The sequence below is a fragment of the Mercenaria mercenaria genome, chromosome 7, assembly GCF_021730395.1.
Source record: "Mercenaria mercenaria strain notata chromosome 7, MADL_Memer_1, whole genome shotgun sequence".
Taxonomy (NCBI): Eukaryota; Metazoa; Mollusca; class Bivalvia; order Venerida; family Veneridae; genus Mercenaria; species Mercenaria mercenaria.
In genome coordinates this window covers 38,965,883-38,989,075 of record NC_069367.1, presented here as the reverse complement: position 1 = coordinate 38,989,075, position 23,193 = coordinate 38,965,883, and the positions used below count along the sequence as shown (strand labels likewise).

The following is a 23,193-nucleotide window of genomic DNA, read 5'->3' as shown; positions in this document are numbered from 1 at the left end:
TTTGCTATGCTACACATCACGTTTTTTTCTTTCAGAAATGTGGAGAAAAAATCATTTGAAGCAGGTCACTCCTCAACCCCTTAGAGTGTCCTTAACTGAAGTTTCACAAGATTATGTTTCACTGAAGAAAAGTTTGTATCATAAATGATTTTTTTATTGTAAAGAGTTAAAATTATAAATATAAACATTTTTGGTCTATTTCTTGATAAAATGGTTATCTTATTTTGAGAAAGTGCAGTATTATTTCTGTATGACGGGGTACGGGGGTCTTCCCCCGTAAAATTTTGCAATTTATACAGGCTAAATCCTGAATTCTAAGAGGATTTCAACACTCAAAAATATAGTTGTCGATTACTTTAGGTTTAAGTTGTATAATGTCAGCAAAACTTGGAAACAATGTATTTTAAGTAGAAATCTTTATTAGGGTGCAATTTCCTTGTAGAAAGTATTACTGCAGATGGTTTTGAATATTTCAACAGCCAAATGCTGAATTCTAGTGAGCTTTTAGGATATAATTATCAGTATGGTCTTATAAACAAGAAGGAAATATATCTATATTTAAGAAAAGATGGTGCTCCCCTCCCTGCTCTTAAGCCTATGTATACAGTATAGATTACTGTTCATATACTGAAATTAATCAGTAACATATTGCAGTCAAAATTACACTGCACAGAATCAGTCTGGCACTCTTCTTCAGCAGTGTTCAATACTTAAACATTCTCTTCCTTAGTAATGATGAAAAATGTGATTTATAACCTTATATCAAACTGCTTCTTAATGGTGCGTTCTTCATGTTTCCCCAAAAATTCAGTAAGAACCCGGTTCTTATTTCATAATTTTTTAGTGACAGGTTTAATTGGGAAGGTCATGATAAGACCACAATCAGGTGATAAAGGCAATTTATTTATCAGACTCATTTATGTGGTGTACTTTACAGGAATGCAGTGACATGCTGATATTATGAAGTGTGACAATATTTAATTAAACATTTCACTATAAGAGCTAGCTAGGGAACAAATGACTCTTTTAATTCTTTGCTCAACATAATCCTTTGAAACAAACTGAAAACAGTCCGTCATTTTGCTAGACATTCACATCTGTTTTGGCTCCACATTACAGACAAAATAAATGACGGAATTCACACTCAGCTTACCTCTGAAGACACAAATTTGTTTGACAACGGCAATTTCATGGTTAATAAGGAAGGTCAGATTTCTTCACTCCCACATATTTGCCAATAAGTAGGTAAGACGTTCTGATAACCGGGCTTCGCCCGGTTATCAGAACCTCTTACCTATACTTATTATCTAATTACAAAATATTAAATCTAAAAGTAGTTTTGAAACAAAGAATAATGGAAATATTAAAAAAACTGACTAGGAACCTGAAAATGTTTTTTCAGTGATTTGGGAGTCAGAATTTTTTTTCGGTATGTTGAAGCCAGACTTTTTTTTTTCAAGCAAAACAAAGACATGATTTTTTTTTGTTACGGGGTTCTTTTGCTAAACTGTGATGGTCTTTCCGAGAACCTTCAGTCTCGTGTAGAAACTCGACTATGGGGAAACGCGGATAAAGATGTGCAATTATATTAATAGGGCAATATTGTAAATGCGTCAAAGACAAGATGTGTAAGAGTTGTTTGAACAAAGTTCGAAAGTGTAGTCCCTTTAGAGACCGCTGTTCAAGAATACAAAAGGCATTGCAATAAGGTTACACTTGTTTTGTTAAATGTCGTTTTGTAAAATAACGCTAAATTATGATATTATTATGATGACCTTTTCATAATTTCTTAACTCGGTAAGACTAATACTAAGCTCGGCAAAAATGTATAAAAAAACCCGTCCGTTCAATTTGAGGTTTTTGTTTATTTTTCTTATTTTCCATTGTAGATGAATTATAATCTAACACTGTGCTCTTATCTGACTTTATACTCTACAAAGCTTTCGATATTCTTGGTAGAAAGAAATTTAGCAGCTCCTGGCCTTTGTAATTATTAAAATAGACTTTTTCTATTAAGACAAGACATTGTTTACATTTCCTATACATTCGGATTGGTGAGAAACTTAGCTTTCAGACATTCTTAAGAATCAATTCATTTGAATACATGGATCAAGTCAATCGATGAATTCACTCTGCCGAGGTGGAAAAGGACGATTTCATAACAGAAAGCTGAATCACGCGGACAGTTTCGGCTGTTTTATTTTCCCAGACACTTTGTCTCTTTACATTGCGCAGCTATCAAACTGTGATTTTTGTGTTCATCATCAATTGAAAGTTGTCATAATTGTAAAGCAGAACGATTTTGTTTGTTTGTTTGTTTTGGGTTTAACGCCGTTTTTCAACAGTAATTCAGTTATGTAACTGCGGGCAGTTAACCTAACCAGTATTCCTGGATTCTGTACCAGTACACACCTGTTTTCCGCAAGTAACTTCCAACTTCCCCACAAAAGTTTAGAACATTTTCACCGATGCTATAACGGGTTCTTTATTTCATTTTATCTCGATTTTTCATTCAAGTACCGTCAGGTCATGATTTTATAATAATCACGATAAAATCTTTATTATTTGCAAAAGAATCAGATATTACAAAATAGACTACTACAAAACTCGAAACAAGTATTAAATGTCTGTGATTACGACTGCTCGGACGTGTGAAGAATGAAATGATTTTTTTACAAGCTGATCTAGGTATCATCAAACCAAATTCTAACTATTCTTAGGAAAGATATCATTGAAGAATAAAAACCTTGTATACCAATGAATACCATTCAAATGCGTTTTGTGTGTTTGTTTTGTTGTTTCGAAAATAGTATGTCTATTTCAGTTATATGGGTAACCTAACCCATGTTCCTAGATTCCTATCTTGAATTAACATGTCCTTTTGCTCATGATTGGCGATTGTATTGATAGATGACACATTTTCTTTAGTTAGTCTTCACGGAAAAAAAAACACTCCATCACAGACGTAGTGGGGGATAACTGAATGTACGCGCATGGATTAGTACTACCGGTAATTTCATTTTCTTTTCTGTATAAAAAGGTTTATTTGACATTTGTTCAGAAGAAATCTTGAATAACCAAACTTTGACATGCATATGTATTGACACCTACAAGGGAAAAGCATTGGAATAATAATCACTTTCTTCAAAGGTCTCTATTCATCATGTTGTTATAATTATTTCTTTACGTTTTTTTTTGAAATGTTAAAAACAGTTTTCCTGTATGTTTAATTAACTTAAAAATCTGAGCATATCAACTTTTGTAAAACTCAGATTGAAGTGTACACGCTACGGTTTTCGAACCTACTACTGCCTGATTGGAAGTTATATGGGTTTTTTTGTGGTGGACGGATAGCTCAGTGGTTTGCACACTGGCCTTCCAATCCTGAGGTCGGAGATCCGATCCCCGGCAGCTACTCGGGAAATTTCAGAAACGCTTTTCAGTGTTTCCCACCCAACTAGAGGTGTACTGGTCAGGAACCCAGGCAATCCTTGCGTGTATCAGTGCTATACACTGGACACGTTAAAGAACCAGGCTGTCTATTCGCAACGAGCTAGGCTAAGTTAGCCGGACAAGCCTGTATCTGATTTCTGATCTCTCTGTCGTGGGGGCTTTGTCTCACTCTGTCCCTCTGGTCAGATTGCTCTGTGTTTGTACTAGTAGAGGATGAATTATGCGCCCTGTATGGCTGCATTTGAACTATGTAAAGCGCCTTTGAACGTGAAATTGATTATGAAAAGGGCGCTATATAAATCTGGTATAATAATAATAATTTTCCAATTTAGGTAACATGGCGGGATGTCAGAGGCACAAGCCAAATAGAAAGGAAGGGAAAAAGCGCAAACGATAAAAACGACACTTATTGCTTTATAGCACATTCATATACCTTACAACTTTGTCAGCTGGTTTGGACAATTGAAACAAAAATATAACTGTTTGTTTTGCTTTAGGGTTAAAATCTGTGTTTATTTCAATACATAAACTTTTTCATTCTGTACTTCAATATAACGTGATTTTTGATAAAATAGAAAAAAAGTGAAAACCCACAGGTCGCCTAGCACGGCAAAAATGGAAATGTTGCAGGCTGGGTTTGATTGAGCTTGTTCGTGGACATCTGTACATGTTACGATTACAAAAATAAAATCTAGAAACATCCACAGTTATGTTCAAACGGCGATATACATAGAACGTCACACATGCATGGCAAATTTATATTTTACATATGGACACTGAATGAAATGTGGAAGCGAATGCCTTCTAGAAAATGATACAAAATGATACATGTTCCCTTATTTGAAAGCGCTCTAGTTTAATCTTGAAGTTATGTCAGTTATAGTATTCCTCAGATCTTTACTTTCAAAGTAAAATCTTACAATGTCGAAATAGACAAATGTCAATTTCTCTGTTACCGCCGAAACACAAACACTTTTTGGTTTTACTTTATATATTTGTATCCTTCACCTTCATAAGCTAGTTAAATTCCCTTTATAAAGGAAATCAATTAAAAAGATTCCAAACATTGTGTCACATTTTATTTAATATCAAACAATACCAATAAAGGAATGGCCAATAAAAAATTGTATGATTGTTGTACATTTATACAACAAAAGAAGTTCATCCAAGTTTTTTTTCTGTAACGTTGACGAAAGCATAAAATATGCGGAGAGTCTCTAACATATGAACTATTTACACAGTGTGACTTTGGCAGGATGGAAGATAAATTACCACTTGTTCAACATGCATTGTACCTATTTACCGAACTGCGCCTTTTAGGTGAGAAATGCGCGATTGAAATGGGTTAGTATATTTTTCCGTTCATGATCATGGTTCTTATAATATACCTAGGGGTAAGGTATAGCTTGTCAAGAGGCATTTTCTTTCTGGTCTGGTGTCAGTAGTTTGGACTACATTTAAGAAACGACAAATGCAAATGAATAAATTTATTGCGGCTATGGTAATAAAGCTTCAGAACTTGTGGTTATTTTGATGAAATGCAATTTATGAAAAGAAATGTCAAGGTAATTAACAGAACAGGCTGTCGTGATAAGTAAATGTTATACTGCGAACTAAACCTGTTCATATTCACATTTTTCTTTCCAGTGTTTATCTGTTATATAAAATTTTATAACATAACGAGAAAACAATGAGCAGAATTAAACAAACAGAATTCAGAAAAGGGATCTGGGGTTACGGAGCCTGCATATCACAGAAAAATTAAAAAGCAGGCACCATATCAAAGGGGTGATTAAACAATACGCAAAGCTATGAAAGCGGGTGTATTGGAACCATCCAAGCCGAAATGTTTAAGCTGAAAAACTAAACAGTACCAATAACACAACAAAAAAGACGTGCTGAACGATCTGAAAAGAACGAAATATAATAGCTCTGATTAGATAAAACAAAAGAATAGATTTTTACTTAGAAATAAAGACAAATATGCTCGCCTTTTACACACACAGCGATAATAGTATAATTGTACAGTTTGTCAATAATTGTCTTTGGCCAAAAAGGGACCAAAATAATAAAAAGACGGCTGATTATTTGTAGAGTTCTCGTTCATTTACGCTTAAAACGCATCAAAAACTGTTTCTATTTATTTAAATGTACGTATCGGCAATCATGGTAATCAAATAAGCACATAACAGGTAAGCCAACTGCTCCTGTGGATGGTATAGTGCGATATATGTACCCTGAGTAATAAACTTAATACAGATAGTATATTCTAATAGATTAAACAACAAACGAAGAGTATGTAAATGCTATTTATTCATATTTTTACACGAATTAACAGCAAAGCACTACATGCATCAATATTATTAGCTAGCAATAATATGCAGATAACAATGCTGATATACTAAGGAGAACTTGCGCACAACTGTACAGATGACATAAATGTCTATTTCTTACTTATATCTACTGCGCTTTAACTGCCGCTAATAAATAATGCTTTCTTTTGTGCTATCGCTTGTATGATGAACGTAAAATAGAATGCAACATAGCTTAATATTAACTGTATACATGCTTTAACTGTGCATGACCGCTTATCGCTTCTGTGAATGCTGCCTTCAAACGCAAGATAACTGTTTTAACATTAGTCAAACTATAAAGACCATCTTTTTGAGAGTCAAGTTTTGCAAGTTAAAATACTTTGCAAACGATGTTTAACTAAGAAATGAAATTATGGTCTTTAAAGTCAGGTGGTCTCTGCTCACGTGGTTGTATTTTGTTAAGGGCTGATTGTATTTGAACCATTTATTATTATTATTATTATTATCATTATTATTATTATCAATTTACATTGAAATGAAATACAAAATCCTGACATGACACGATTTATTTGCCTGTTAGACAAAGAAGACTGAAGAATGTGTGTTATCATGCAAAAAAATCAATGTTAGTCCTTAACAGCGTCAAACGATATAGCGGCGCGCTAAAGAAGAAAACCATGCAAAACTATTCGGCGGATGTCGACAATGATGTAGATAATCTATTATACTGTGTGACATACGTACCTCTTTTGCATCTGAACAGCAAACAATTATTTTATTCAACGTCTAATCAGTAATTGGGCAGGCCTAGATCCAGAAATATTACTCGGAGGGATCGGCAAGGATCCGTATAGAAAGAAGGCGTCAGCGGCGAGACGCACTGTGCCGAGTTAGAATAGGTACGGGAGGGGGCCCTCCGCTCGTGTTAGAGGTTGGCGTGGTCAGGGGGTCTCCCCCAAGTCATTTTTGAAATATATGTATGAAATGGTGTCCTCTTTGCATTTTCTTGTCAAAATTTTGAGGTACTCCTCTCATTCTAGGAAGGTCAAGGGAGGTCTCATCCTGGAAAGTTTTGCAATACAGGCATGAAATGGTGGCCTCTGGTGCATTTTTGGGTCTTAATTTTGAGAAAATATCATTCCTTTGCCAAAATAGTTGCACCTCCGCCCCACCCCGCTCCTGGGTACGGCCCTGGATCCAGGCCTGATTGAGATATATCCTATCTAAAATAAAACCTTATCTAATATGTACATTATTAAAAGAAGTTAGTAAGAACGTGTCCTAAATTGGACACTGTCGATCAAAGCACACACTAAACAAAGTATAAAACCATTCCCGACTACATCTATGTATTATGTTTTTGTTTTTCTTTTTTCAATTTGTACAAAAGTGCGTGCTGTTTGTGCAGTCCTTAAACTGGAGCGTATTTCCTCTTTATATCTTAGTTGTGACAAAACAGTTGGTGAATCAATAAGTTCAAGAAATTTTGTTAAATTCATTTAGCAACTCGATAAAAACTCACTGCGTCACATAGCGTATATTTTGTCTATTTCAAAATTCTTTGAAGTTTGAAGGTTATAGGTTTGTTTGTTAAACTGACGAATGAAAAAAAAAGACGCTCAACCCGAACACCCCTTCCCCCTACACACACAAAAGTTAAAAAAACAGGTAGGTAAATGGTGGTATCAGGTGCATTTTACAACGCTTGGTGATGTTAAGATATCACACGTTTTTTCACAAGTTTCACCTGAATTCTGGTGCTAAAATGGTGCAACGCTTCTATACCGCAAACAATTATTAGAAGGTCAATAAATAATCTATGACCTTTAAAAATCAACTATTGAATGCTTACCTTCTGTGCAACGGAGTTTGATATCAAATGTAAATTTAAAAATAAAATGCACAATACTTTGATCTGTTGGCCTTTTCTTTCATATTTTGTAGCAGAGATTCAGCCTGGGGTGACTTAAGGGCGTGATGGGTATTGCATATTACATAACTTCTCAACTCATTTACAAAATCGAGTCCGCTGTTGTTTGTCTTTTTTGCGCTCTATACTTCAAAATGTTTTTGTTTTTAGATACAAAATTTTGTTAATTATGTTTGTTTCCTCATACTACAGGTAAGTATGGACATAGTATACATCAAATCCCATATTTTTCTCTAATATTAGTGTCAACTTTAAAACAAGGTAACAAGTTATAATACTACTAAATTAACATATTCAAAACTGTACTGAGTTAAGATGCAAAATAACGATAAAAACTATTAGACAATGGCATATAACACTTTAAAAAACTAGAATATGCTTTTGTAGAAAAGCGTATGTCTCCCCCAAAGCATAGTAGTAATAGACAAGAAGTCAATAGGGGACAGGTGCGAAATTCAAGGAACAAGAGCTGTCTCCGTAGGATGACACATGCCCCCGATGGCACTTTGAATGAATAGTTATGGCCAACGTTAGATTTTAGGACCTTTGACCTACGGAGCTGGGTCTTGCGCCCATCAATGCACTATCATGAAAAATGATCTTTAACGTCTAAGTGTGACCTTGACCTTTGAGCTACGGACCTGGGTCTTGCGCACTAAACGTCGTCTTACTGTGGTACACATTCATGCCAAGTTATTTGAAAATCCATCCATCGATGACAAAGATATGGACCGGACACGCCCATCAATGCACTATCCTTTAACGTCTTAGTGTGACCTTGACCTTTGAGCTACGGACCTGGGTCTTGCGCACTGCACGTCGTCTTACTGTGGTACACATTCATGCCAAGTTATTTGAAAATCCATCCATCGATGACAAAGATATGGACCGGACACGCCCATCAATGCACTATCCTTTAACGTCTAAGTGTGACCTTGACCTTTGAGCTACGGACCTGGGTCTTGCGCACTGCACGTCGTCTTACTGTGGTACACATTCATGCCAAGTTATTTGAAAATCCATCCATCGATGACAAAGACATGGACCGGACACGAAAATTGCGGACAGACCGACAGACTGACAGACCGACTGACTGACAGACCAACAGACCGACAGACAGACAGACGGTTCAAAAACTATATGCCTCCCTTCGGGGGCATAAAAAAGGATGGTTGGCTTAGTGCCTGAAACAGCAATAGCCTAAGGGATCATCTACTCAGCATGTCTAACCGTCCCATGAAATTCCAATGTTCTGGTTTAAATGGTTATCCAGTTATGGACAAGTTATGGACTGGAAACGGTTTTCCATGTTCTGGCCCCATGACCTTTAATTGAGTGACCCCAAAATCAATAGGGATCATCGACTCTGCATGTCTAGCAATCCTATGAAGGCTCAACATTCTGAGTCAAATGGTTGCCAAGTAACTGACTGGAAACGATTTTCCATGTTCAGGGCCCTGTGACCTTGAGCTTTAATGGAATGACCCCAAAATTGATAAGGGTCATTTTCTCTATCAGTCCTATCACTGTATGAGGTTTGAAGGTTCTAGGTGAAATGGATCTGCAGTTATTGATCCAAAATGAAGTATGATTGATTCTGAACCCTGTGACATTGACCTTTGTTCGATTGATCCTAAAATCAATAGGGGTCATAGCATGTCCAATTATCCTAAAAAGTTTCAACATTCTTGGGTATTTATCGGGAATTGTTTTCAATGTTTAGGCCCCTGTGACTTTGACCTTTGATGGATTAATCCCAAAGGCTATAAGGGCCATTTACTCCGTAAGCCCTATCATTCTTTGAAGTTTGAAGGTTATAGGTCAAATTCATCGGAAATGTGGTTTAACGAACAGACGGACAGAGCAAAAACAATACTGTAAAATCTGGTGAATAAGCGCATATTCGAATATAAGCGCACATCAAAAGTAAGCGCATACGGCCTTACCGTTATTATGTATAGGATAATAAGCGCATGTCATGCCCTTACCGTAATTTTGTCTCGAAAAAAGGCGCGTACCCGATTACTGGTAAACAAACAACAGATGCAGCAAAAAGACGTAATTAACGGTAATGGTTAACCGGGTAATTGTTTATCATGAATAAAGGTGACAAGTGTTTTACCTGTTGAATAGCCGATGGGTGTTAAAAGATTTAACGTATATTGTCTGGTAAAACGTTAATCGTTTACGATAATCATGCTTTTTGAATAGAAAATTTTCACAGTAAATGAAAATAGAAGTTTGAATACCGGAAAAGTTGTTTGCATTCTCATTACAGTTTATCATTCTTGTGTAAATCTGTGAAAACAATATGGATAAAATGCCTTTTAAACGCAAACCCTATTCTAGGGAATAGAAATTAGAAATTGTTGACTTTTATGAAAGTATACATTATTTGCAATATGATCACTCTGCTTTCATTATGTATAAATACTGTATGCAATAAAAGGAAGTAGTTCACTGCGCATGTCCATGTCCATGTTTTACTTTCGTTTTCTCAACCGAGGTATGCACTGTCAATTTTCAAATATATCAAAAATAGACGCACACGAGCCTGCAACATTTTCGTTTTTGTCGTGTTGAGCGACCTGTGAAGTTTCCACTTTTTGCTATTGTCTATAAGCGCATAGTTTCGGCTTAAGTATAAGCGCATATCAAAAATAGGCGCATGAAAGTGCCACTAAAATTATTATAAGCGTATAGGCTTATTTACCAGATTATACAGTATGTCTCCCATAGTAGGGGGAAACACAATAAGTCACTATGGGGTCAGTAAATCAACAACAGGGATAATATTAAAACTTATATGCTAGTGAAAAAAATATGAATCTATAAATTAAAGTGTAATAAAAACATTAACATATTTGAAGGTCAGCATGAAATAAAATAATGGCAATATTTACAGCATGCTTGAGTAACACAGCAAAATCTTAACAAACATGATACATCCTTGATATGGTAAATGAAGCCACAAGTGAAATTAGAGACACAAATTAAAAACAATTCGAATACAAATGGAATATTATCGTTAAGCTTATGTAAGCATATTTAAGACACATCTATTGTTGTTGTTGTTGTTGTTTTTTAATTATCCACGTACGTAATGTCTTGATTTTCTTACTTAACCTCCATCCGGTTAACATTAACACTGTTACTTTCTTACATTTACTTTCAAATGGTTGGAAAATAATTTCGAAAACTGTCTTTTTTTCCATTGGGCAGTTTGATTTGTCATGTACATTGGCAGTCTCACACATTGCAAACTATCAAATAAAAGATGCAATTCAAATAAATGACTTGTAATTGACGTTTTAGTTTGCAATGTGGCCTTGTACATATAGGATGAATCTTTTCAAAGTCACATAATGTATCACAGCTTCTTGTACCAATCAATTATGTATAATAAAATAATTATTCATTGTGCAAATTATGATACCGTATAAAGTATATTTTAAAAAATAAGGGCACACTAAAATGCAAGAAAAAAGTAAAATGTACGTATTGATTCTGCAATATGAAAATAAAATATTTACATTTTTAGCTGAATTGCGATTCGTTTGTCAACTATCAAATGACGTGCTTAAAGGCCTAGATCCACTACTATATAAGTGCCCCCCCCCCCACTCACCCAAATCCAATAAACAGCTCCTGTCTTATCTGCTGCTTATCAGCGATTATGTAATAGTAGCTAACTGATGGGCAGTTAGCACAACAGGGGTCAACACTAGACCATGATAATCTGTGCAGTGAAGTTGAAAGGAATTAATTGTCCTTCAGTGAATGTATAATAATAATAATAATCATTATTATTTATAGTGATAATAAAAATTGTAGTAATAATAATTATTATTATAAGTAAACTCAATAATTTACTGCCCGCCCGCTTAGCTCAATAGGGAGAGCGCAGATCTACGGATCTGGGGGTCGTGAATTCGAGCCCTGTGTTCTCCATGACGATTTGATAAAAGACATTGTGTCTAAAATCATTCGTCCTCCACCTCTGATTCATGTGGGGAAGTTGGCAGTTACTTGCGGAGAACAGGTTTGTACTGATACAGAATCCAGGAACACTGGTTAGGTTAACTTCCCGCCGTTACATATCTGAAATACTGTTGAAAAATGGCGTTAAACCCAAAACAAACAAATAATAATTTACTTGTACTGACAATCAATATCTGCCAATATCATAATGATAAAAAATGACATACCAGTGAAAGTGATCTTACCATTATGTTTATAAAAAGAATGGGAAAATATTTATCTTATATTCATACAATCACCATTATGTGACTGTAATTTGACAAAATAAAATCAAATTGCTGTGTTTTATCTATAATGAATTTTCAATTTCATTAATAAGTTGTATGAAGTGTACCTTTTTCATGATTGACTTTATAACACCGAAATGCACATTCGGTTTTCAGTCCTTAACAATATCCAGAAAGCAGTAAAATAAAACTTCAGATGAGTGAATGTCTTATTTCTCCTAAAAACAAATTTGAATGTGATAGAACATGAAAAAAAAATATTTTTCTTCCTAAACATGATGAAATTTGTAATATATTCCTAGATAAGTTTCTTATTATTACTTTTTCAATATGTTTTAACAACAAACATTTTCTTCTAATAAAAAAATGCCAAAAACAGATATAAAGTTTAGCTATTACATATTATAAAAGTTTAATAATATATACACTGTTTACTCTTCTCACTAATTGATACAGTTATAAGGTAGACTGACTTTCCAATAAACAATTACCACTATATACTGGAATTATAGTGTAAAAGTCATTAGCCACCAGACCACTGCCAAGATCTAGACCTTTAAAATAAGTATGAAAAAATATTTTTCTAAATGTTGACCTCGTACATTTACTAATCAACCGACTGCAAACACATTATTACAATAGTTTCTGAATACAAAATTTGAAGCGACCGTTATGTTATTTTGATATTTAAGTACATATAGATACTAAAACTATGAAACAGTTACTGCTTCAAATGATGTGCATTGCCGTAAGTCAGTAAAATTATTAAATGTGCACTGTACTGCATAGTGAGAAGGAAGCAGCCATGTGTATTCGATACACTGTTACAGTCGTCGATCTTTACAAGTTCTGCTTTAAAGTGTCGAATGAGGCCAACATTTATTAATCATGCTCATAGGTGTCCTGTTAAGTTTCAGTGAATTCGAAATTCAGGAAAGGTTGAATTCGGTTAGGGAAAAGTCAGCAAACTTTATTCTGCTTTATAGAATGGTGGACTGTAACCTTTAAAATATGATGGTCACTGACCTTGAAAAGTTAGTGGCCACTGACCTTAAACGTTAGTGGTTCCTAACTTTAAAAAATTAGTAGTCACTGACCTTTAAAAATTGGTGGTCTGTGTTTTTCCTGTAAAACATTTGTAATCCATTCATAAAACTCTGGTGAGTATAACTTTACTCATTGTATACAGTATACAATCTTAACACTTCAGTTCAAGTATAGTTATCATTTATAATAATCTGTGTGTTCATTCCATGTTGTTTACTGTTTCAATCAATCAAAAAATATTTTCCATTTAGATCTTCATAATCTTTGAAATACCCCCAGGATAATTAAACACATCTTTATATAATAGACTTCTTGCTGTTATTAAAACTTACTTTACATAAGTTTTCCTTAATAATACTTAAAATGGTTTCTCTGAATATTTGCCAGAGGTTTTAAGTAATAATACTACTCTTTTCTGCTTTCTTTATAAAATTTCATGGTAATACAGTTCATACAAAAAGTTTAAGTAAAAGAAAAACACATATCAATGTGTTTGATACAGTATCGTACAAAATGGGTTTTAATGAGCTCATTGCAAGTATATGGAACGGCTCAACAAGCTCAACAAGCTAATTCAGTGCAATAATATATGTTATGAACAACGAAATTGACACTAAAACAAATGCAAATTCAAGATATAACAAGAGCTCGTCGAACACGAAATGCCCCACTTGATGCATTCAGTAATTGCACAAGGAACAGAAATTATATGCTCACTGTAAACAAAAGTTCTACCATTCTAGTTTAATCTGACCTAGACCTTTAACCTATTAACCTAAGAAGAGATTACAGAGTGATCTTGGCGCCATCCACTGAGCCATTTTTGAATGTTCCAAATTTCAAAACTAGCTCAAGGTCAAAATCAAGGTCAGTTTTCATTTCGGTACTAAACAATGTGTATGTGGTTCAAATTTAAAAGCTGTGGTTTGAGAAATGTGAAAGTAGGTCACTAGATCAATTTCAAGGTCAAAGTCCACTTCGGTAGACAGAACTATGCATGTGCTTCAAATTTGGAGGCTGCAGCTTGAGAAATGTGAAAGTAGGTAATAGGTAAAAATCAATGTCAAAATTCAATGAAGAACACAAAAATATGCATGCGGTCCAAATTTGAAGCCTGTAGCTTCAGAAAGGTGAAAGTAGGTCACTAGGTCAATCTCAAGATCAAAGTTCATTTTGGTACAAAAAAAACTATGCATGTGGTTCAAATTTGAAGGCTGTAGCTTGAGAAATGTGAAAGTAGGACACTAGGTCAAAATCAAGGTCAAATTTTATTTCGGAACACAAAACTATGCAAGTCGTCCAAATTTGAAGCCTGTACCTTCAGAAATGTGAAAGCAGGTCACTAGGTCAATCTCAAGATCAAAGTTCATTTCAGTACACAAAACTATGCTTGTGGTTCAAATTTGAAGGCTGTAGCTTGAGAAATGTGAAAGTAGGTCACTAGGTCAAAATCAAGGTCAAATTTTATTTTGGAACAAAAAACTATGCATGTGGTCCAAATTTGAAGCCTGCACCTTCAAAAATGTGAAAGTAGGTCACTAGGTCAATAACAAGGTCAAAGTTTTTTTCCGTACACAAACCTATGCATGTGGTCCAAATTTGAAGGTTGTAGCTACAGAAATGTGAAAGTAGGTCACTAGGTCAAGATCAAGGTCAACTCATGTCAAGGTTCATCTTGCCACTCAAAACTATACATGTGGTCCAAATTTGAATGATGTTAGTTATGGACATGAAAATTCTAAGTTTTTCCCTATATAAGTCTATATGAACCATGTGACCGACCCCTGGGGCCAGGCATATTTGACCCTAGAGGGATAATTTGAACAAACATGGTAGAGAACCACTAGATGGTGCTACATTACAAAATATCAAAGCCATAGTCTTTGTGGTTTGGACAAGAAGATTTTCCCTAATAAGTCTATGTAAACCATGTGACCCCCAGGGCGGAGCCATATTTGATCCTAGGGGAATAATTTGAACAATCTTAGTAGAGGACCACTAGATGATGTCATATACAAAATATCAAAGCCCTAGGCCCTGTGGTTTTGGACAAGAGGTTTTTCAAAGTTTTTCCCTACATAAGTCTATATAAACCATGTGACCCCCAGGATGGGGCCATATTTTACCCCAGGAAAATAATCTGAACAATCTTGGTAGAGGACCACTAGATTTTGCTACATACCAAATATCAAAGCCCTAGGCCCTATGGTTTTGGACAAGAAGATCAGAAACCGTTTAACTGTTCCTGGCCAATGTGACCTTGACCTTTGACCTTATGACCTCAAAATCAATAGGGGTCATCTGCTGGTCATGGCCAACCTATCTATTAATTTTCTTGATACTAGGCCCAAGTGTTCTTGGGTTATTGCCCGAAAACCATTTTACTGTTCCTGGTCATATTGACCTTGACCTTGGCCATACTGACCTCAAAATCAATAGGGGTCATCTGCTGGTCATGACCAACCTCCTTATAAACTTTTGTGACCCTAGGCCTAAGCGTTCTTGAGTTATCATCCGGAAACCGTTTAACTGTTCAGGGTCACTGTGACCTTGACCTTTAACGTACTGATCTCAAAATCAATAAGGGTCATCTGCTGGTCATGACCAACCTTCCTATCAACTTCATGATCCTACGCCCAAGTGTTCTTAAGTTATCATCCGGAAACCGTTTTACTATTCAAGGTCACTGTGACCTTGACCTTTAACGTACTGACCTCAAAATCAATAGGGATCATCTGCTGGTGATGACCAACCTCCCTATTAACTTTCATGATCCTAGGCCCAAGCGTTCTTGAGTTATCATCCGGAAACGGATTGGTCTACATTCCGACCGACCGACCGACCAACCGACATTTGCAGAACAATATACCCCTCCTTCTTCGAAGGTGGGCATAAATATAGAGGAGGAGGTAATGTTGATAACACAATACCTTCAAAAATTGTACAATTAACATAGGAATGCTATTGGAAACCATTATACTCTTCTGTTATGTTATTTTAGACGACCAAAGATCAGTCAGTTCTAACTGAAGAAGAAACAATTCTCAAAAAACCTTATGGCCTTGAGCAACCACACATAATATAGATTATATCGATACTAATATTAACAAAAAAAAAATGAAAACTACAAAGTCATGAAAATATCATATAATGAAACATACAAAAAAGGGAAAGGATAAGTATTAATGCATTTCAGTAAAAAAGAAGGAAGTGAGGCATCAAGTATATAAATGTTGTGGATTTTTTTGCGAAATTAGGAGCGCAATATTATTTATCAATGAACGTATTTATACATATTAATATCATATAAATATTATGAATTTGTTCAATAGCCTGAATAAAATTATATGATTTTCAGACTTCTACATAGAAAAAAAATAACGTTTTCGGTTCCACTGTAACTTAACGCAGATGAAATACGAGAACGTAATAAATGTGTATATACAACAGAAAAATGTTATAGACACGAAATAAGAAAATCATTATAATCTATGACACTATATACATAAACTTATTTTATAGTCACCGTTGCTGATGATTCAATATTTAGTACAACCACAAATTCCATATATTCTTCAGAATTTCGAAGTTCTTTGCATACCATTATTTTCGGTGATTTTTCTTTTCCCCTGAATAGAATAGTACAATAATAAACATACGTAACAACGCTTTTGCAATCACATCAGAAGGAGCGATGGTAAATGGCTCAAGCTGTCGTAAGGATTAACTTGAAAGTTGTGAGTACGAACAGCAAGGTGATTCGTACGTACCTTCTCATGTAATATCAATTCTTGTATTTCCAGAAAACCTTATTCCATTGAGTTTAAAATGTCATAAATATTGAAGTATAAAGTAGGGTTTTACGTCGAACTAACGCTGTTCAAGTCAGATTGCAACTTTCAAGCTTTAGTGCTGGAGGAATATCCAATGTCCCCCTACAGACATTATTTTAGGCAAAGTTTGACACCTGAATAGGACCATCAACCTACTGCTAGTCAGCTGAACAGCTTAGTCATATTATAATCCGAAAGAGGCTCGAGCCCATAGTGATGATGGACATGTGATCCGAAGCCAATGACCATAACCACTCAGCCACGGAAGTCCCTACATTAAATTGTTATTTGAATGATTTAACCAGTCGTTTTCAGATATATTAAAAAAGTCGATTACTATCCGTTTTAATATGGCATACGTTTAATTCTTAAAATTTTCTGTTGGACATGCATTAATCAGAATCATTCTGAAGAATGATTTAATCAAAGTACTTATAGTTTGATTCAAACTAGAAACCCTTAAGTTCAGCTGCACTTCTTTCTACCTGATGTGGAACTTTATTCCATTAGATACAACATGAGGTATTCGAATTGTTTAATATGATTCATTACGTGACAATTAAATGCTATTTTTCGGACTAATTGTTCGAAAACCCTATGATAAAGTACTCACTCCTTCTGTTCTTTTTCGCAGCTGGGGTTTTCACATTAGTAATCGAAACCTTTGCATCGCTTGCAGCACAGGCTCCTTCAACAGTTCCATCGCTAACTCCTAGACAGGCATTCTTGAACAATTTCACTTCTTTTTCATCACCCTAAAATACCAACGATTACAAAATACTTCATACGATTAGCCTAACAACACAGTGATTGGTAATTGAGTGTGAATGACACTTTTATATTGCACATATTAGATATAATGGAGATTAAAATGAAACAAAGCAACCACTCATCTCAGCATCAGTGATTTCTTACCATGTAGACAATCTGTTATGGTTCTATGGCTTTAAATTGCATGTGTTTTTGAAACAACCCGATATTAGAGAATTTATTTTGTAGTTTCATACATACGTAGAATACGCATACGCGTTTGATTTCATTTTATTCTATACAGCTTTTCGGGTGTAAAATTCAGAACATTTCAAATGTTCGTATTATTAACCCAAACTCCGAAAGATTTATGTGTAGATAGCCATTCGATGAATAGTATGATCTTTGGCACACGCTTATCGTTATGTTTGTGCATTTGTGATCGTAATACCTCACTAGTACCGGGCAAATGTTATTCATGACCTTTTGAGGAACTACGTAAATTTGCATTCCATGTCAATAAGTGTATTTGACATGATTTATTGCATTACAATTCAGTGTTTTATTACATAATTTTAATAATAATCAAACTATACGTACATCGCCTACAGCCTGAATTAAGTTTGGACTTAAATTTTGTTTAACGTAGGAGCAATCAGGTGAATGTTTCGCATGTTCAAGCCAAGGAACATCTCCTACTTCCCAGTGTCCTAAAACTGAAAATAATCATATCACTGAGCTACTCTAATTTATAAATGTATATGAATGTAATATGGAATGAATCACTTAAAGTTGCATTTCTATTTTGTTTTGTTGAAATGTAAGTTTGTTCTTCCTTCTTATTAAGAGTTTGGTCCATGTTTCGGAGAAAAAAGTTTGAACATCATCAAATCATAAAAAGAAAGCATTGATTTACATGTATGTTATTCTACAAAGCCATTGTCAATTTACTCATACATGTATTGAATTCCGGTCAGGGACTTCATGAAGGGGCAACACTTCTGGACAGTTCATCGCGTTTAAAAACTCACCATTTTTAAAAAGCTGTTACATGTCTTCGTTTTGATGCATTTGCAACAATGTACCATATAACTAGGTAAAACATCGTTTTTGACAATTGTTTACATTCATTTCTTTACAAAAGACATTCTTTTTTTTTAAGGTAGACAACTCCTTTAGAATATTTTAAGTATCCAATGCTATGGGACAGAACAGTAAAACATGTATTGGACAGATTAGTTATTTGTCAAAGATGTTGTTCGTTTACTAATAATTTCTGTTGTTTTGTGATATACTGCTAAACTTAAAGTTTGTCTGTTTAAGTTGCAGTTTTTAACACAACCTGTACCTCTTGATGCACTCAAAAGGAGTTTCATGAGATTAAATATCTACAGTCATGTGTATTTATTTGTAAAATAAATGTGCTCTTACTCTTGTTGCAACAGAAGCATTTTACAGAGTCTTCATGTCCTGAAATCAAAAGTACAACAAACATCAGATCTGTCGTTAGATATAAAATTCTTGCAAATGCTCGAATATTTAATTATCACAATAATGTATGATGACGTAAGGCTTTGGTATTTGATTACTTTAATCACTTTAGTTATTTTTTATTATATGTTTGTGTAAGACAAAGAGTATATGTAACTCATTCACAGTCTTAAGCTGCTTACGAATATCTAACTGTTTTATAAACTGTAAAGAAACTTTACATAGAAATAGTAAACTGTCAAATTGATAAAAAACAGAATTAGAAAATCTTTATTAAAATGTAACGCATGTTAATTAAACAGAAAGTAAGTGGCTAACCTGTGTAATAAAATCCAGCAATAGCTAGGTCGAATGTCTTTACTATGGTTTCCCTTTTCCATCTATTAAAACTTTTAAGTCTCTCAGACAGGTAATTTAATGCTGCAAATGAAAAACATATTACCTTGGCCGGACAAGATAAAAAGTTGTAAAAAATATCGTGTATTATGTATTGCATTGCAAATAAACGATAGAAGTATTAATTGTATACATGTATCTTAAGTTACTAATTAAATTTAAAAGCCAGATCCTTGAAAAAAAATATACTCTATGCAAAATAGTTTCATAATATACAAGGCGTGATCCAGAATTAACCGGACATTTATTACAACTTAGATACGAAGAAAGATACGTTGATAATGTTTCATTTCTGTAATATGCAATACATACACGTGTACACAAATTATCGACAGTGCTATCATAGCCAATAGGTCTGAAACCCGAAGCAACGTAGTGACGTTGCAATTTATTTTCTCAACTTCAATATAATTATGGCAGAACCTTATATCTTATATTTTATCAGTATCAGGAAATAAACGGAAGCAAGTATGCCAGTTAATATTCATTGAAATAAGCTTTTCATGCCACTATTATAAATCAGTACAAATGTGCCCCTATTGATTTTTAATATATTAACATATATTTATTGCTATCCCCGCTCGAGTGTCCTGTTAATATGACGATGAAGGTACATCAGATACAATTTTTAACATACTATGTTAATACGCAAAGAAATAAGACAAACATCCTGTTAATTCTGGATCACCCCTTGTAATTACCTAACAGCTCATGACATTCTTCGGTGTGTACATTCATGTCACTAACGGAACCGGAACCGATATTCTGAAACATTTCAACAGGTATATTTTGCGATGCTGTGTGAATCTTTATTCTCAGACTCTCAGTAAATCTAACATCTGGATTCACTGCACGCTCAATATTTGAAACTTCACTATTCAAATGTCCTACACTTCGGTTATTCATTCCCGCTGCAACTGAAATATTTTCTAATTCATTTTCAGGACAGTAATGACTGTTATTTAGAGATACTTCATTTGTAGCCTGGCCGCCACTGACGATATCTGAGGCCTGTCTACTGTCTTGCGAATGGGGATTATATGATCCGACCGTTTCGAATATGGTTAGATTTGCAAACACATCGTCATGGTAAACAGACGGAAGAGTTTCCTCCCCTACTGATCTGTACAAAATTTCTGGGTCTGGCAGAGAGTCATACGTGAAAATGGAGAATGAAGGTTGTTCTGTATCAACCTCACTTGTAACATTAGTTTGATCCTGAAACGTTTCATGATCATATATCCTCTCAACAGACACATTTCTATCAACAGTTAACGCTTGCTCAAGGACTTGATCATCGACCCAAGAGTTCTGAAGTATCTGGTTTTCAATTATCGTCCCGGTAAAAAATCGAATATTTCTTTCTGCATTGTGAAGAAGAAAGGGGCACCTGGGTGACTTTTCTGAATGTAATAAAATTGGACAAACGTTACCGTCATTCCAGATAAAGACAGTCCACAACAAAAGCATACGGCACAGTCTTTATACCCATAAAAGTAAAATCCGGCAACGGCAATATTTATGATGCTGGGTTTGTTCTCTCTAGGGTACTTTAGAAGTGTTAAATGTCTTAAAAACTCAAACTTCATCAACCTTTCAGATATGACAAGAAAACGTCGGCGTATAAATGGCCAGATATTAATGAAAGCTGAAACAGTTGCCAAAGATATTTGTGGAAACGGCAGATCATCTGTACTTCTCCATTCGAAGTGAATATTATTACTGGAAGCCATGACTCCTGAAATTGACGTGTAAGTGTATTAGAAAATTATACCATTTGACATTACAGAAGTTTCTTAACGCTTGCTTATATTGTCCAATTTGTTGTAAGTAAAATATAAACTATTAATCTGGCCAACGAAATCTATATTTGATATGGCAGCATTCACACAAAATGTTCATTAGATGTAGATGCAAAATTTATTACTAACAATTGCCTTGCTGCTTGTACAACGGAATCATTAACATTTGATATTAACAAAACGTCTTTTTTTTAATATTTCAAAACCAAAGATTTCAGCTTATGCTCAGTTTGGCTCCTGTTAATATACTGGTACACAGAGCAAATCAATTTATCGTAAAATGGTATCAAGTTAAATCACAAACATTTAAATTTCATTTGACATGATATGATTGTTTTCATTTTTTATCATGTTGCACCTCAAGTTGCACCATATCTATAATTAGCAATCTAGAATGCGGAAACATTGAATGGAATAGGATTACTGACTTTTACTTGTGTCCAATATAAAAGAACTTATTGATAAAATTAGATAATGATCACTACTATGTTATTGCGAGTCCATGTTGTCACTTATAACCGGTATCAAAGCTGAGTTTATCCTTGAACTTTGATCTAAAGACACTACATAAGTTATCTGTACGTAAGGCAGATACAGCTATTTCTTTTGGTCAAAACACATCAGACAAGGAAAATGGCACATATAACAAGCCATAAAGTAAATAAACTCCTACGCATATCAATAAGAAATACAACAGTTATACTTATTTGTGTAAGGAATCTTTGCTTTGATTCATAACAACTCTCATTTAGAAAAAGAGTCTCTTTGGGTCTAACTGCGATAATTATGTTAGCTGTTCAGCTTGCCAAATGGTTACTGCACAAAAAGCAAGGTGTATAGAAAATTCCATACTACTCAAAAGCTTCTGTCCTTTTGGTTGTTTTCGAGCAAAAGTCCTATCGTAATACGAACCCATCGAGATAGGCGGGAATACTCATATAGACCTACTGACCTACTTGTAATATTGTTCCGCCGGCACTCCTGCCTAGGACCGGGAACAGTTGTTGAGTTGGGTTCGGACAAAGAGTGATGACATTGTACCTATATCTCTAGCAAAGAGGCAAAATCAGTGTTCAGTCACACATCTTTTATTCAGATATAAAGTTCTAGCAGTTCCAGTGTAAAATATTCAGTAGTTTACAAAGTATTCATAAATTCCACATATCTCCAGAAGTTACTGTTCTATGACTCTTATACAGTATGCTTATGTCAGGATAAATTGATATTTGTGGAGCCGATTTTTATGCATTTAACATAGGGGTTACTGTCTTCAGGGTGGAGGAAAGATTGACCAATGAGGAGCCGAAAATCGGGCCTTTTATAGTTTTAGCACAGCTCCGCATACGACAACGGTACGTGACGTACGTGGAGATAGCTACTATCCAATCGAAAACGACGTTACATAAAACGTACGGTGACACCGGAGCAACCGGAAGTAAACAAATGTCGCGGAGCGAAAGACCGATATAAGCGAAGTATTTCTCGCATATCTTTCTAAATAACAGTATTCCAAGCGGATCACCGATATAGATTGATCAAGAACAGGTAGGGCTATCGATTAATACCGTGTTTTAGGTCTGACATAATATACGCGCGTCGAAATCGTTGATGTAACTTCTGGTTCTATGCGATCAAAATATACATGTACAAGTTTTCATGTTACTAATCGGGTTTAGATCAGTTGGACGGCCTAACATTGCACCCTCCCCTAAAAGGAATTCAGTCCCTGAATTGGAGTGAAAATGATAGTACTCAGTAAGGAAACTTTAGCAAATGAAAGCTGGTGGGGAGTCAAACTGATCAAAACTAGATTGACTAAAACATTCATGTAATCATTATCATGAAATTAAGAATGGCATGCATGTTAACTCACACAAATATACAATAGCATAATAATGGTAAAAGATA

The 23,193-nt window shown here is 34.8% G+C and overlaps 1 protein-coding gene across 1 annotated transcript; it reads right to left on the bottom strand.

Moving 5' to 3' along the window:
• Positions 1 to 3,693: 3,693 nt before the first annotated feature.
• LOC128558542 (uncharacterized) lies at positions 3,694 to 21,302 on the bottom strand. The gene is made up of 6 exons (XM_053548165.1): positions 20,185 to 21,302; positions 19,406 to 19,507; positions 19,028 to 19,066; positions 18,197 to 18,312; positions 17,460 to 17,601; positions 3,694 to 16,642 (listed from the first exon to the last, which is right to left on the bottom strand). Exons 1-6 carry the CDS (start codon positions 20,951 to 20,953, stop codon positions 16,617 to 16,619), a joined length of 1,194 nt encoding a protein of 397 aa, XP_053404140.1. The 5' UTR covers positions 20,954 to 21,302; the 3' UTR covers positions 3,694 to 16,616.
• Between the last annotated feature and the right edge of the window lie 1,891 nt (positions 21,303 to 23,193).